The 14,795-nt window shown below is 58.4% G+C and overlaps 1 protein-coding gene across 1 annotated transcript in view; it reads left to right on the top strand.

Moving 5' to 3' along the window:
* The first annotated feature begins 339 nt into the window (after window positions 1–339).
* The window catches only part of UNC5A (unc-5 netrin receptor A), a 59,799-nt gene continuing 45,343 nt past the window's right edge, over window positions 340–14,795 (top strand). The window contains exon 1 of the mRNA XM_021698682.1: window positions 340–409. Within this exon, the coding sequence (XP_021554357.1) occupies window positions 340–409 (70 nt within the window). The remainder of the gene's footprint in view (window positions 410–14,795) is intronic.

The following is a 14,795-nucleotide window of genomic DNA, read 5'->3' as shown; positions in this document are numbered from 1 at the left end:
CCCCGCCCCGCCCTGCCGCCGCCCCGCTCCGCTGCTCCAGTCCGGGTTTTGCGGCGCCCGCCGGCCCGCTCCCCGGCTGCGGGCTCCGCGCGGCGGCTGGCTCCGTGCGCGGCGCGGCTGGCGCTGCGCTCCGCCCCGGCTGCATTGCTGTGCTCCCGGTGCCCAGGGGAGCCACGCACCGCGTGCGCCCCGCAGCCGGCCGCCCGGAGGCAGCGCAGTCCGCTGGCATGGGCCCCGGGGGCGCCCCGGGCTGGGGCTCTGGGCTGAGGCGCTGAAAGCCGCCCTCCCGCCTGCGGGGCCCCGCGCCGGGCCGGCCAGCTCGCCTGCCCGCCCGCGGCCATGGCCGTCCGGCCCGGCCTGTGGCCAGCGCTCCTGGGCATAGTCCTCACCGCCTGGCTCCACGGCTCGGGTGAGTCACGCGCGCGCTCTGGGGAGGCTTGCGGGGGACTGTGCGCGCGAACGCTCGCTGCTCTAGGGGGGTCCCTGACCCGCGCTGCCGGACCCGGCTGGAAGCCCCCGGAGGCCAAACTTTGCGAGGCGGGACGCGGGGGCCGCCTGTCGCTGCTGCGCAGCTTCCCCGCGCGCTTCCCCGGAAGCCTGGGTTCTGCCAAGTGCTGGAGCAGCTGTCAGCGCGCGGGGCTGGCGAGTGTAAACGCTCCACGCCTCCGGGCGGGGGAAGTTTGCTGGTTGCCCGGCCCCAGAGCAGAGTCGGGGGTTTGAATCAACGCCCGGGGGAGCCTGACTTTGAGGGTCACAGATCAGAGGATTTTGACCACATCCCAGTGCCCAGGAAAATGAGGAAGGGGCTTAAGATACCTGCCTCTTCCCGGTAGCATCTGACCCAAACAACTACTCACAATTCCGACTTGGCACCTGGCCTCTGCCCACGTCCAGAACACAGTGTCCTCCTCTGTCCCCGCCACACGCTCGCACCCGCACACACTCAGGCGTGGAGGCGCATACACCAGCCCCCAGCCCTTGCAGCCCGCACAGTCAAAGGCCCGTGGCCCTTGGCCAGGGCTGTGGCTCCCAGCCTCCTTGGTGCGTGGGGGGCCAGAGTTGTGTACTGTGGGGCCGCTGCCGCTTTCCCTTCTCCCTTTCATTGCACCGCCCTTCCTCCTCCCTTCATGTCCGGTTGGCCACCCTAACCTGCTTGGTAACTAAGCTCTCAGCCCACCTCCCTTGGGGTGGGGGGAGTTCCCTTGCATCCTTTGTCTGCTCTCCCTGAGCTTCCACCTAGGCTGAGTTGTTAGGGCCTCCTGATCTCCGCCCCCCGCCCCCCATCCATGCACTTAGCAGAGCTGAGCTTATGTGTTTATGGGGAGGGGGTCATTTGTGTGATCAAGGGGGCATGAGGCTCACCCTAGCAATTCTTGATTCTTGCTGCCCTGAGAACCTGGGGGACGCCTCCCAGCCTTGCTGGCCCATTGTTAATCCTAGGGGTCAGAAGGCAGTGTGGGGGTTCCTGAGATGCGAAGCCAGACTGATTGGAGATCAATGAGTGAGAGCTGAGACCAGCCTGATGATTGAGGCTGATGGCTGTTTCTTTAAACGGTCTCTGCGTAGCACATTCTGCACCCATTCTGCCTGGCTGCCCTCCCCAGTCTGCCCCCTCAGTCCTCCCTCTGCTCTACCCCATCCATCTTCCAACACCCCATCACCCCCCCAATCCTCACTTTAACAAACCCTCCTGCCCCATGACCTCCCCTTTTAATCCTGATCGAGCTGGGAGGCTGCACTGCTGCTAGGTGTGTGTTCATATTGCACACATATCTGTGTTCGGGTTGTGTGTGCAACCCTCAGGGGGTGCAGGGTGGGTGAGCTGATCATGGTGAACTGGGGGTGTTCATGCTCTTCACACGGGAGGTGTTGCCAGATACCAAGTAGGCGCCCAGGAAATGTTTACTGAGTCGGCTGTGTGTGAGAAGGCTGTGTGGCCATATCTGCATGTTGCCCACGTGAGCACGTGTGAGGGCTGTGGGTTGGCATGCGTGCCCTGGTGACGACGGGGGCTGGCTGTGTGTGCAGCCTTGGTGTGTGTGTGGCCAGATGCGCTTGTGTGACGGTTGTGAGCAGTTGCAGAGGTGAGCCTGTGTGGATAGGATAAGGGGGTGATGGGTGCTGGTGAGTCAGGGTGCCATCTGGGGGGTGCCACATGTTGTCCTCGGAAGGTCCCGGAGTAGGGGACCTGCGTCCCGGGGTGCTGGAGCACCTGTTGGGGCCTGGTCCACGGTTTGCCCGGGGAGCTAGCAGGTGGGCACCAGTGCCGCAGGGCTGCCCTGGAGCCGAGGCGGCCTCCGGGCACGCACTCCCAGGCCTGTGGGAGGAGCCTCTGAAGGGCATGCAGGGGCCCTCCTCCTTGTCTGGGGCCCCCTACTGCTGTCCCCCACAGGCTCTGGGCACACGTGCCCAGGCAGGCTGGCCCTGAGATGACCCCAGCTCCTCCCGCACCTCCTCCCACACCACCCATCATCCCCTCGGCAACTGCAGCCGGTGAAGAACGTGTGTGTGAGGGGCTGAGGGAGGGACGGCCAGTCGGGCGGCAGGGGGCGCCGGGGACCCGGCAGGACTGCAGCCTCCTGCTCCCCGGGCCAAGGGCCCACCCTCTGTCACCGCCTCACACAAAAGCCTGTCCCTTCAGCACACTCACCCCCCCACACACTGTCCCACGGCTTGGTCCCTTTCGTACCCAGCCACACAGCTGGCCCCTGCCTCCCCGCCCCTGTGGGCTGCTCACACCTGTTGGTTGCCCCGTCCCACAGATCTCTGCCCTCCTAGGGGGAGGGGCCCATGAGGCACTGGCTCTCCCTGAAGGTGGTGCTGAGGGGCACTAAGCTGTGGTATTGGCCATCCTGACCCCAGCAGTCTGTCCTGGTGGTCTTCCTCAGGCCCCACCCACATCTTCAGGCCTGGTCCTGGTCCCCTCTGTCCATCCCTCGCCCCTGGACTAGAGCAGTCGGTTAGGGGAAGGGTGTCTTAATTCTTTAGGGCTAAGAGATACCCCGCTCTCCCTTTGCCTCGGGGATGGGTTGAGCTGGACTTCAGGGCCCCCTGGGTGTCCCCAGGAGAGGGCTGGTCCTCTGACGGGCCTGCCCGTTTCCCCTTGCCCATGCTGGGAGGGGCTTCCCTCAGGAAGCTGGGGATTGGCATTGATGCAGGTTCCAAACCCCCAGCCAGGAGCCACGGCGGGTTCCTCAGAGCAGTCGGCTCTGGCCTCAGTGCGGGGCCAGGAGCCCTCCTGTCGTCCACAACGTTGTCCTGCCTGGGGCTACCTGGGCCCCAGACCTGCAGACGCAAGCCACGTAGTCTCAAAGGCAGGAGCTGCCTGCAGCCTGGGGCGGGGGGACCCCTGCTCCACACAGAGGCCACCTGGGAGCACGTGTCCACATATATGCACGCCTGAGCCTGCTCTATCCAGGCCAACCCTCTCCTGCGGCCCCCTCCTCGCCTTTCTGCTCCCCCTAGTCCTCCAGCCCGGGGCCGGAAACCTTGCAGTCTCTCTTGGCTCTCCCTTCTCCTTCACGCTTCATGTCTAATCTGTCATCAGATCCTCCGGCTCAGTTCTACTTGTGACATTGCTCGTCTCCCTCTCTTCCTCTGTCACCACCCCTGCCCCCCCAGCCCCTTTCTACCTCATCTTCCCCACCTGGACCAGTGCAGTGGCCACCCCCACTCATCCCCTTTCTTTGCCTCCTCTACTTTGATTAATGTCCCTGGTATCCAGGCTGGAACCCCACTAGAAAGCCTTCTGTGGCTCCCCAGTACCTGAAGGTGAAGTCCAGCCCTGAGCCTGGGGGCCCTGAGGGAAACACCTGCATCACCACACATGACTGGGCTGATCCACTGGGACTTGGGTTTAACTGCTGGTGGGCTGGGCATCCACACCCCCAGACAAGCTCTGGCTTCTGCCCTATAGCTCCCTTGCCTTGCAGAACCCGGTGTCCCCGGCCCCGCCAGCCACACTCACCACCCTATAGCCGACATCTTCGGCTCTGTCCAGACCTAGGCCAATCCCCACCCCACCCCCGCCCCCGCTGCTCCCAGTCCCAGCTGTTCTGCTTATCTCAGCCCCCAGCTTCAATCCAGCTCCCTCCAAGAGGCCTCCCCAACTCCTCCCAGGGCCATGGCACATTGCTGAGCTTTGAGTGGCCTACGGGACAGATTTCTCAGCCCTGGAGAGGTAGATGGGGCCTGGGGCAACTGCCAGGCCCGAGCTGCCTCTTCGTTCAGGCCGGTGCTTCCTACGAGCATTGCCATTGTCTGCAGCACCATGACCCTGCTCTTGGCCCCTAACATGCTCCGAGTCATGGTCAGTCAAGTGCGTATTTTTTCTCTTTTTATCCTCCACTTGCGTTTGGGTTCTCTGGCTAGGTAGGGAGGGCTGCTATGGCTAGGGAGGGGGAGAGAAGTTTACTCTGCCCCCCTTGGCAGCCCTCCCCATCCCTGTTCCTGAACAAAGACTGCTTCACTCTGGGGAGGCTGGAAATGGCTCCTGTCCAAGGTAGGAAGGAGCAAGTTAAAGCCCCACCGTGGGGTGGCTGTGCCTTAGACCCTCACACAGATGGCAGACCAGCTCATGTGATCATGTGTGTTTGTGGGTCCTTCGTACAGGTTTTATGCGCAGGGCTACTGAGTAGGAATCTCCCTGCTCATCTGCACCCCTCCCAGGCATAGATGTTCCCAGATCAGTGTCTTGTCATGCAGATAATGTCATTCTGGGCCCCAGCCTGTGGACTCAAGCCCCTGGAAGGTGGGGCTGAGGGGCATGGAGCCATGGCATTGTCCATCCTGTCCCTGACAATCTGTCCTGGTGGCCTCTTCCTCAGGCCCCACCCCTATCCACAGGAATGGAATTGACACCAAGACTTGGGCTGCTTGGTGCAGAACCTATTGGGACTCCTGGTTCCTGAGACTAAGCACCAGGAAAGTCCGGCCCCTGAGCCCCAACCATCCTCACCGTCCAAAAGGGAGCTCAGCTTCCTGTGATCAATTCTCCTGGTCCGCCCCTTCACTCTTCTTGTCTGCTCCCATGGGAATGGCATTGACAGGTCCTCCTGCTTTCTGGGGAGCCTCAGCCCCTTCTTCCTGTCAGGCAGTATAGAAAGGGCAGGGGCTTTGAAGACAGACAGGCCTGGGTTTCAGTCTAAGCCACCTGACCTTGGGCAAGTAACTTTTACTCCCCAGCCTTTCCCACATTTTTAGAATAGGGCCGTTTCTGCTTCCTGAGGTTATAGTAAGGAGATGATGGGCAACACAGAGTGCCCAGGATGGAACCCAACATGGAGCAGACAGCTATGGCTGTTTATTTTCTTCTTCCATTTTCCCTGGCATTGAAGGGGCATGAGTTAGGACAGACCTAGAGTCTTGAGGTGATCAGGGCCCAAGCCCAGAGAGAAGAGAGAAAAACATTTGTGGCTGCTCCAGCCCCAGGCAGGAATCCCAGGAAGGAGTCATGCTTTTAGTTGGAAGAAGTAAACACCCCCCTTCCAATCTGTACACACACCACCCCCTTGCAGGGACTTGGGCCTGACTCAGACACTGATTCCTCCAATGTGCAAAGAACTTTGTTTGGGGTTCTGTGAAGATGATGATTTGGGTTTAGCTTGTCCTGGAACCATGTGCGGATGATCAGTTCTGACACAGAACATGGCAGCAAAAGGGGTGGGGGCCCTGGATGGGACTAAATTCTAGTCCCAGCTCTGCCATTTGATTGCTTTGTGATCTTGGACAAGTCACTTAACATCTCTGGGCTGTTTGCCTCTTTGTATACTAAGCATTGGGCTTGATGACTCTATGGGAGCAGAGGTTGGTGCACAGGGAGGCTGCCTTGGGAGGAAACAGGGCCCTGCTTTAGCCGGTGAACACCCCTAATGGCAAAAACAGGCCTTCTTAGGGCCCCGAGAAGGTCAGAGTGCCAGTGCCTGAGGCCCACCCTCTTCCTGGACACTGATGTCAGAAGCCGCAAGCAGCCTTTGGCCCTTGGGAGCCAGAATCCCAGGCACGTTGATGAGGTGGTGGAATGGTTGAGTCGGCCAGTTCCGGAGTCTGGGTTTGAAAGAGGACTTGGACTAGGGTGAGGCAAGGGTGCCCAGGGTGCGGAAATTAAGTTGTGCAAGCGCAGGGTCAGCCTCCTTAAATTTTGTGCCCTTGGCACTCCCTGTGCCCCACCCCAGTCCTAGCTGGCGATCTAGCTTTTCCCTGCACTTCGGTTTTCTTGTCTATAAAATGGAGTGCTAAAAGGACCTAGCTCACAGGGTTATTGTGTGCATTAGATAGACTGATGTATGTCATTAGCGTGTCATAGTGTCATAGTCCTGGCACACAGTAGGCCCTCAATAAAGTTAGTTAACAATTGACGATGATGCATACGGCAGAGGGCACTGTTTTGTCCTCACTTTGGGAGTGTCCTTGGTGCCATCTTTGTGGGAGAGGGTGCAGGTCCAGGTGGGAGGGCAGCGGCCTGAGGGGAGGCCTGCATTTTGACTGGCGGTTTTTCTCTCTTTTGCCCAAGCTCCTTCCCTTCTCCAGGTGTAGTTGTAGACAGGCCCATCCCAGGCCTGTTTGAGAGGGGGAAGAGGGAGAGACTCAGAAATCTGGAGAGGCCCAAGTGGCAGCTGCTCATCCCCAGGGTAGGTCACAAAGGGCCAGGTTTTAGGTCCCACTTAGATGGGGGAGGGGCCCCTGAAGATACCAAAGGCCAGTGCCCTGATGGGTGAGTCCCCCAGAGCTAGGACCCTCCCCACACCTGGATGTCAGAGCTCTGTCCATCTGGAAGGCTCAGGGTCACCTTGAGCTCCAGGCAAATATGTGGCTGAGATTTGGGGAGGGGAGTCAGTCTAGACTGACTGAGCCGGAGCTACAACTGCAGGGCCCTTGGGTAGGGAGCTCTGGACCCTGCATCCCACCTCTGCCCTGTACCTCCCCAGCCAGGAGGGACCCCCCCCCCCCCCCCCCACTGCCCCACCCAGCACGTCCAGGAGAGAGCCTGCAGGGAGTACACCCGGAGTGAGAGCCTACCCCCTCCTAATTGGGGCAGAGACCAGATGGAGTTGAGGGGCTGCTGGGTGCCCCCCCATCCCCAGCACCCTGCCCGCCTGCATCTTTCCAGCCCTCTCACTCCTCCCCGAAGAAAGGGTGCCAGGCACGAGCAGGTAAGAGTGCTTCCTTAGAGTCCCCGCGTGACGGGAGCCTGCCCTGCTTCCAAAAAACCATCCCCACTCCGTGGCTGGCTTGTTCGGGTAGCTTGCCGGGCGGGGTCCCGGGCTAGACGCGGGCTGCGAGGCATGTTAGCAGCCGACGGGCGGCAGGGGCCCGAGCCAATGCGAGCCCGAGCCCAGGGGATTAGCAATTAGCCCGCTTGCCCACCGGGGCTCTGGGGAGGGGCGCCCTCGGGGTGAGTCCTGCCCCGCGGCTCCGCCCCCGCTCGGCGCGGGTGCCGAGCGCGCAGTGAACTCGCCTGCCGCGCAGGGAAGGGGCAGAGGCAGGGGCCGGGGAGGGGGCGGGATCCCTCCGCCCGCCAGCCCGCCCGCGGCCGCCCGCTGGATTAGCGGCTCTTTGTTCGGAGCCTGTTAACAAGTTCCTGGCTGAGCGCTCGGCTGCCGCCCGGGGAGAAGACGTCCAGCCTCCGGGCACCGCGGCTCGGCGGCCTCCGGTGCGCCTCGGTTCTCGCGCCCAGCTGCGCCCCCGCCCCCACCGCCCTCCCCGGGCCCCGGAGACGTGGCGGGCCGGCGGGCACCGCTGGCGGGCGGTGTGTAGGACAGCGCTGACCTCGCTGCGGAGAGGAGGAGAACGCCGCGCTCCGTGAGCACCTCCTGTAGGCCTGGGGCTTTGAATGCGCCGCCGCCGCCGTCGGTCCCATTTTACAGATGAGGAAGGGCACGGCTTCCTGCAGTCCAGGCCGAACTAGGCTGGGCTGGAGTTCCAGTCCAGGTCTTTGACTCCAAAACTCATCCTACTTCTGCTACGAGAGAAGCCTGAGGCGGGGAGAGGAGGAGCCTTCGGTGGCTGTAAACTGTTACGTTTTTTATTCTTAATTAACTTCGTGATGGTAGTAATCATGGCCCATGCTGGGCTCTGCCAGCATCATCTGATCAGAACCTCAGGACAACCCACAAGATAGGTGAAGTTAGTCCCATTTATTAGATGAAGACACTGAGGCTCAGAGAAGTGGCAGGGCTGGAACCTTGTTACTGCTTAGCCTGACCCCCTTCCCTACCCCCTCCCACACCGTGGGGAGCAGAACACTGTCCCATGTGGTCATTTACTGTCAGGGCCTTGTCTGGTGCCCCATGGACATGAAAGACTATGGGAGAAAGTCAGGGGACCTTAATTCTCTGTGTGGTCTTGGGCTAATCCCTCATCACTCAAAGCTTACTGCCCCCTCTATATCCTGCCTCCTGACCCCATCTTGGGTGCTTCCTAAATCTAGGCGAGACTGTCCAGGCCACAGGATTTTGAATATAAAACCCCTGGGTGTTGGCTTTGCAACCTGCCCCGAACCGCACATCTTCAGGTGGCTGGGACTGTTCAAAGCCACTTTCTTAGAATGAGGAGGAATCCTTCCCAGTAAGCTCCCCCAAATGGCTCTTGGCTCTTTATTCTGGGGCCACGCTGAATGGCTTTCCCCTTTTCAGTTATTTAAGACAGGGCCCCTACCTAGCCCCATCTGCTCTTTCCAGACCGGGCACCTCCAGTCCTTTCAGCTGTTCCTCATGTAGCTTGGTTCCAAGCCCCTTCTCTGTCCCCTACATCCTTGTTACCTGCCTCTGGATGTCAGTCCTAGCTCATCCCACTGTGATACAATGCCCTGGCATGAATTAGCAAAGGATACTAAGTGTATCCATTGCAAATATTGGGAAACCCAACCCAAAGTGACTTAAGCAAAAAGGGATTTATTGGTGTGTGTAACTGAAAGACCGGGGGTAGGCTAGCTTCAGGCATGGCTGGATCCAGGAGGAACAGTGTGACCAGGATTCATGCCTCATCTCCTCTTCGGGGGTTGGCACCACTCTCCGACAGCCCCTCTCTCCTCACAGTCCGAAGGTGGCTGCCACAACTTACCAGGGTACATTCTTGCAGGCCCAGTCCAGGGGAAGGGGGGAGCATCTCTTCCCCCAGCCATCCAACAAATGTCCTGGTCCTTCCTCACTGGGCCAACTCAGGTGCTGTGCCATGTGAGCCAGTCCCCACAGCCAAACTGCCTATGCCACTGTCCTGTTTGCCACCACTCACAGCTTGTCCACCCAGAAGAGATTGGCACATTGTTCTCAGGTTTAACCAGTGTGCCATCAACATAGGTTGCCCAAGTATTTAATAAGAACGCTGAAGAGTACCAAGGATACAGCCTGAGGCTCAGAGGTAAAGACCCAAGTTTGGATTGACCTTAGCTATTTAATCAGCAGTGTTAGAAAACAGTGCCGGCCATTCAACAGGTTTTGCATTCCCTTAAATGTGCTGTCATCTGGTTCATGTATCTTCATTTGCAGATCCTGAGATATTTTATCAGTTGCTGGGCCGAAATCCAGACACACTGTTTCCAGTCTGGCCCTGACCTACCAGAACAGTAACTCTATAATAAGGAACGCTGGTCTGAAGGGAAGGGTCTGCGGGAGTCCCGGTATTTCTCTGTGTGGCCCTACCTTCCTTGCTTACCTGTAACCGACAGAGAAGCTCCACTGGAATCTTGCCTGGGGTTTGCATCGGGTCATCAGGCTGTGGCCCCTTCAGTGGACATTTGTTGGGTTTTGTATTTGTCCAGCTTCCACCCCTGGTCCCACTAGGACTCCATGACCTCTCCCCTTTTAGATACAGCCTTAGTAGGGATTTCCCCTAATCTCAGCAGCAGCAGGGCCCAATGAGACAGGTAAGTCATTTCCCAGGTCCTGGTTCCTTTCTCACTTCAGCGCCTGCTTTTAAGCCTCTTGTCCCTTCTCTCAACGACCCATTTTCTTGCCAGTATTTTCCCTTCTTTGCTTAAATTTGTGAGAATGGATTTTGTTGCTTGCACTTGAAGAACCCTGATGCATTCACCGAATCCAGCTTGCCTCCTCTTCTGAAAACTAAACTGCAGCTCATGCATCTCCTGCCCCATGACCGCTCCCACTCCCACGTTCTCGGAGGTCAATACGAGGTCCGCCTGCCAGCACCTGGGGTGGGATCTGTCTGGCCCCAAAGACCTGAACTCATTCATTCCAAACAACCACTTGGCCTCTCTGATCGTGCCTTCTTGATCTTCAGTGCTTTCTTACTAGAGTGTGTCCTGCCCCTCCAGTTCAGTGTCCTCAGCTGCAAAATGGTGGGGCGGGAAGGCCGGCTTCCCAGAACCCCCCAGACAGCAGGCCTGCCCTTTCCTGCTCTTCCACCTCCAAGTCCCCTCCTGCACCATGTGGCTTTGGCATTTCCCCGCAAGCCACAGCTGGACCTGAGCTCAGCCTTCCCTGCATGCTTCTCCACTCCATGTCTCTTGTCAGTGGTTTTGTACTTGGTTTTGGGCCATCTTTCCAAGTTGCTCATGTCGGGTCAAAGTCTGAGCCTATTCGAAGTCTGAGCCTACCAGATGTCTCAGAGCTTCCCTGACACTATCCTAGAGACCTTCTTTCTCCACATCCTTTGGGATCACACAGCCAGAGGTCCATTTTTGAGACCCACCCATTCCTCTCAAGACCCCTTTCCCTTTAGATCCCTGGCTCTACTGGGGGGCCTGTCTTTGTGTGAATTGCCTGAAGCCCACCACCCACAGGCCAGGATGCCCTTCTGAGGGTGGTCAGCATTCCCTCCCTAGCAGTGATGTGCTGCTAACACTTGGCACTCTGGGAGAGCTGGAGGACTGATTTGCCAATTTCCATGGTGTAAATACTCCCACTGTGGCCTATTTTAAGCTACCAATGTGATGTCAACTGGCTTGCAAAATTCTAGAAATTTTAATGAGGGGCCCTCTCTCTCTCTCTCTTTTTTTTTAGATTTATTTATTTTTTTTTAATTTTTTTTTTTAAAGATTTTATTATTTATTTGAGACAGAGAGAATGAGAGACAGAGAGCATGAGAGGGAGGAGGGTCAGAGGGAGAAGCAGACTCCCTGCCGAGCAGGGAGCCCGACGCGGGACTCGATCCCGGGACTCCAGGATCATGACCTGAGCCGAAGGCAGTCGCTTAACCAACTGAGCCACCCAGGCGCCCTATTTATTTATTTTAGAGAGAGAGCACACGTGAGCAGGGGGAGGGGCAGAGGGAGAGGGAGAGAATCGACTCCCCACTTGAGTGGGGAGCCTGACTTGCGGCTGGATCCCATGACCCTGAGACCATGAGCTGAGCCAAAATCAAGAGTTGGACGCTTAACCGACCGAGTCACCCAGGCACCCCAGTGATGGGCTCTCTTTAGCAGAGGCAAGCTGGCTCTAGCACACTGCTGTTCCCTGGTCACCCCGGTCTCTGAAGAAGTGGTCACAGGAAGGGAGTGACAGTCTCCTTAGGCATCGGCCTGTAGGATCCATTGATCTCCCTAGGCTTGTGGGGGAGCTGCTCCTTCTGAACACCAGGCTCTTTGGTGGGCTGAGGGCGAGGAATCCCTGAGGCATGAGAGCCACTAAGAGCCAGGACTCTGCAGGTGATGGTGTAGCTTAGAAACTTAAACTGGGTGACCTTAGGCAGGTGACTTCAGCTCTCTGTGCCTTGGTTTCCTCATCCAGAAAATATGGATACTGAAAGGTTCCTACCTCATAGGGTTACAAGGAGTAAATGAGGTATTCCACGGGGCGAGAAGGCCGGCTTCCCAGAGTCCCCCAGCAGCAGGCCTGCCCTTTCCTGCTCTTCCTCCTCCAAGCCCCCTCCTGCACCATGTGGCTTTGGCGTTTCCCCGCAAGCCGCAGCTGGACCTGAGCTCAGATCGGGTGGGTCTCAATGGAATGCTAGAACGTTCAGGGGGTAGCTTAGCTCCGTGCCAGGCCCACGGTGAATGCTCCATACATGGGAGGTGCTGCTCATGCTATGGGGACACTTTGGGCCTCCCTCTGGGACCACACCCCTGAAGTGTGGGGGAGTGGAACCCCAGGTCTTTGGTTGACAGAAATGGCAGAGAGCCTCCAGGGCAAAACCCTGCAGGTCTGGAATCTTGGGAAGATGCTTATTCTGGGGGACGAGCTTTTGTGGGAGGGTTTGAGAAGGAAGGTTGACATGGTGAAGGATGACTCACCCCCCAGTGACTTGGCCAGGTATGACTCCTCACAGCCTGGAGGCCTAAGGATGAGCACAGCAGAGGGGTGGCAGGGGACACAGTGACATTTGAGAGCCTAGGTGGGCCAGGCAGGGGTAACCTGCCTGCAGACTGGATGGACTGTGGCTTTGGGGCTTTTTCTGGCCGCCCCCATCCTCTGCCCCTGAGTTCTGGGGGCCCAGGGACCAGAAGAAAGGGACTCCACTTGGGGCCTTGGCAGGTGGTGGATGGGGCCAGACAATGAAGGGCTGGTGGAGGGCACAGGCATTCCCTGGTGACAGTGTGTGTACGGGGGAGCAAGGAGGCACAGCCCAGCTGGAGCAGACAGGGCTGCTCCTTCTGAACCCCCTGTGGGGGACCAACCAGTAATAGGGCTGGCTACGTCGTCGAGCTGGGGAGTGACAGGAGGTGAGTGGGGTTTAAGGAAGATTAATCTGGCAGCGCATGGAGGATAGATGGGAGCTGGGAGAGGCTGGAGGCAAGGAGACCAGCCGGGAGGCTGTGGCAGTCATCCAGGCAGGAAATGATGAGGCCCCCCTTCCCAGGGAGCAAGCAGCAGGGATGGAGTAAAAGAGATGGATGTGGGAGACATTTGAAAGGAGGAGCTCTGGATGTTACATGTGGGGGCAAGGGACCGGGAAGAGGCAAACATGATTCAGAGCTCTTGAGCCAGGGGAAGTGATGTCAGAAAGAGAAAATGGATTGGGAGCTGTGTAACAGACGGGAGGGAAGCCGAGAGAGCGAGAAGGCTGCGCAGTGCCGTGGGCTCCAACCAGGGAACTGCACCATGCTGGGCCCTCTCCAGAGCACGGCCATCCATCTGGGCACTTCGGCCATAAGCAACAGAACCTGCCTCTGGCCAATGGGTAATCAACAGACAGACTTAAGGTCATGTCCTAAGAGAAAAGTCCTCAAAGGCCTGGGTGGGATGGGGTCGTGCTATCTAATTTAAGGCACTGAAGGCAGGAGGGGAAGGTGGATTTGCTTTGTTCTGTGTAGCCCCACAGGGTAGGGTCAGGACCAGCAGGTGGGAGACACAGGAGGCTGAGAAAGACCTTCCTAACAGGCGGCGATACGGGTGGTCTTAGCAGGCAATGAGCTCCCCGTCTGGTGGGGGTGGGCGTTGGGGGGAGGCTGTTGAAACAGGCCCTGTTGGGGCCTCTCAAGGAGACCGTGGGTGGGAGGCAGGTGGCCTTGGTGAGGCTCCGTGGTAAAGGGGAAAGCCTGGGGCTCCAGAAATAAAGGCTTGGACTCTACTCTCAGCCCCACCCTTACTTACTGTCCTTGGGAAGTTTCGGGCCCTTTGGGAACTGGACTTTCTGGTGAGTTGACCCCATCGCATGAGATGTTGTGGTTCTCTGGTGCCTGTGGTTTTGAGTATTCAACACATGTTCTCTTGGGCACAGCACCTCTACCCTTCCTTAGGTGACCTCTGCCCCGACACTGTGTGGTCCTGTTGGGACTGTCGGTCACGGGCAAATCCTGGTGCACATCCTGGGCTCTGTGATTGGTTCCGAGTGGCCACATGACCAGTCGGGATGCTCCTCGTGGCTTTCCCATGTGGAGGTGGGGAAGTTGCCTTCTCTGCCTCTGGGGTTGGCAGCTGTGAAGATGCAGGCGGGGATGTTGGGCCAGTGGCAGCTACTTCCCCCTTGTGTGGAGAGAGCCTGTCTGGTGAGGGGAGTGAGGCCAGTACATAGGGAAATCAGAGACAAACAGCAGGGAAGATTGTCCTGGTGGCCCCAAGGCCCTAGAGACTCGGGTCCCTGCACTCTTCTGTCAATCCCGTGAGCCAAGAACTTCCTGTGTAGGCTGATGACAGTGGGTTGGGTTTTGGTACCTGCACCTGAAAGAGGCCTGGCACGGGATTCTCAGGAGGAAAACACGATGCAGTTGGCAAGGCACACACCCAAAGGTGGCAGTGTGCAGAGCATTCAACCCCCAGGTGGCAGATACAACTGTCTAAAAAATAGAGAATTCACACACAAAAAATCCAGATCTCAGGCTTCCCTTGAAGAGTCAGATCTGGGCACTAAGAGCCCATTTTCCTGGGCGGGCAGGAGCCAGGACCAGGCTGTCACCTTGGCAGGTGTGCGCCCCACTGTCCATGCACACAAGGCTGCATTCTGCACCTCCCACACAGTGCTCGCCATGGGGCAGGCCCACTCCTGCCCCTTCCCTCCCTTCCAGCTTGAAGAGCCTGCGTTTGGGGCCTTGGATTTCACCTGTTCATTTTGAGGCAGCAGCAGAAGGTCAGGCGGAAACGTCTAAACAACCGTTGGAAAGCCAGGACTGGCACTTGGAGATGCGGTGAAGGGGGGAAGTGGAGATGAAAGGCCCATTCATAAGGAGCTGGTCATGGGCACCGTGAGCTCAGATCCCATTCTAAGGAGCGACTGGGGATGGCTACCATTGACATGGAAAAGGAAAATTTGGGAGAAGTTTCCGAGGAAGCCAGAGGCAGACCAAAGAGAGCAGAGGAAGCCAGGAGAGTTTCAAGTTTGGAGCAGGGCTGGGAGGCAGCCGCAAGGCAGGCTGCGGGCGGGGAAGGAGCTAGCAGATGAGGCCTGGAGGACCCGCGCCGGGA

The sequence above is a fragment of the Neomonachus schauinslandi genome, chromosome 7, assembly GCF_002201575.2.
Source record: "Neomonachus schauinslandi chromosome 7, ASM220157v2, whole genome shotgun sequence".
Lineage (NCBI taxonomy): Eukaryota > Metazoa > Chordata > Mammalia > Carnivora > Phocidae > Neomonachus > Neomonachus schauinslandi.
This window is presented reverse-complemented; position numbering and strand designations above follow the sequence as displayed.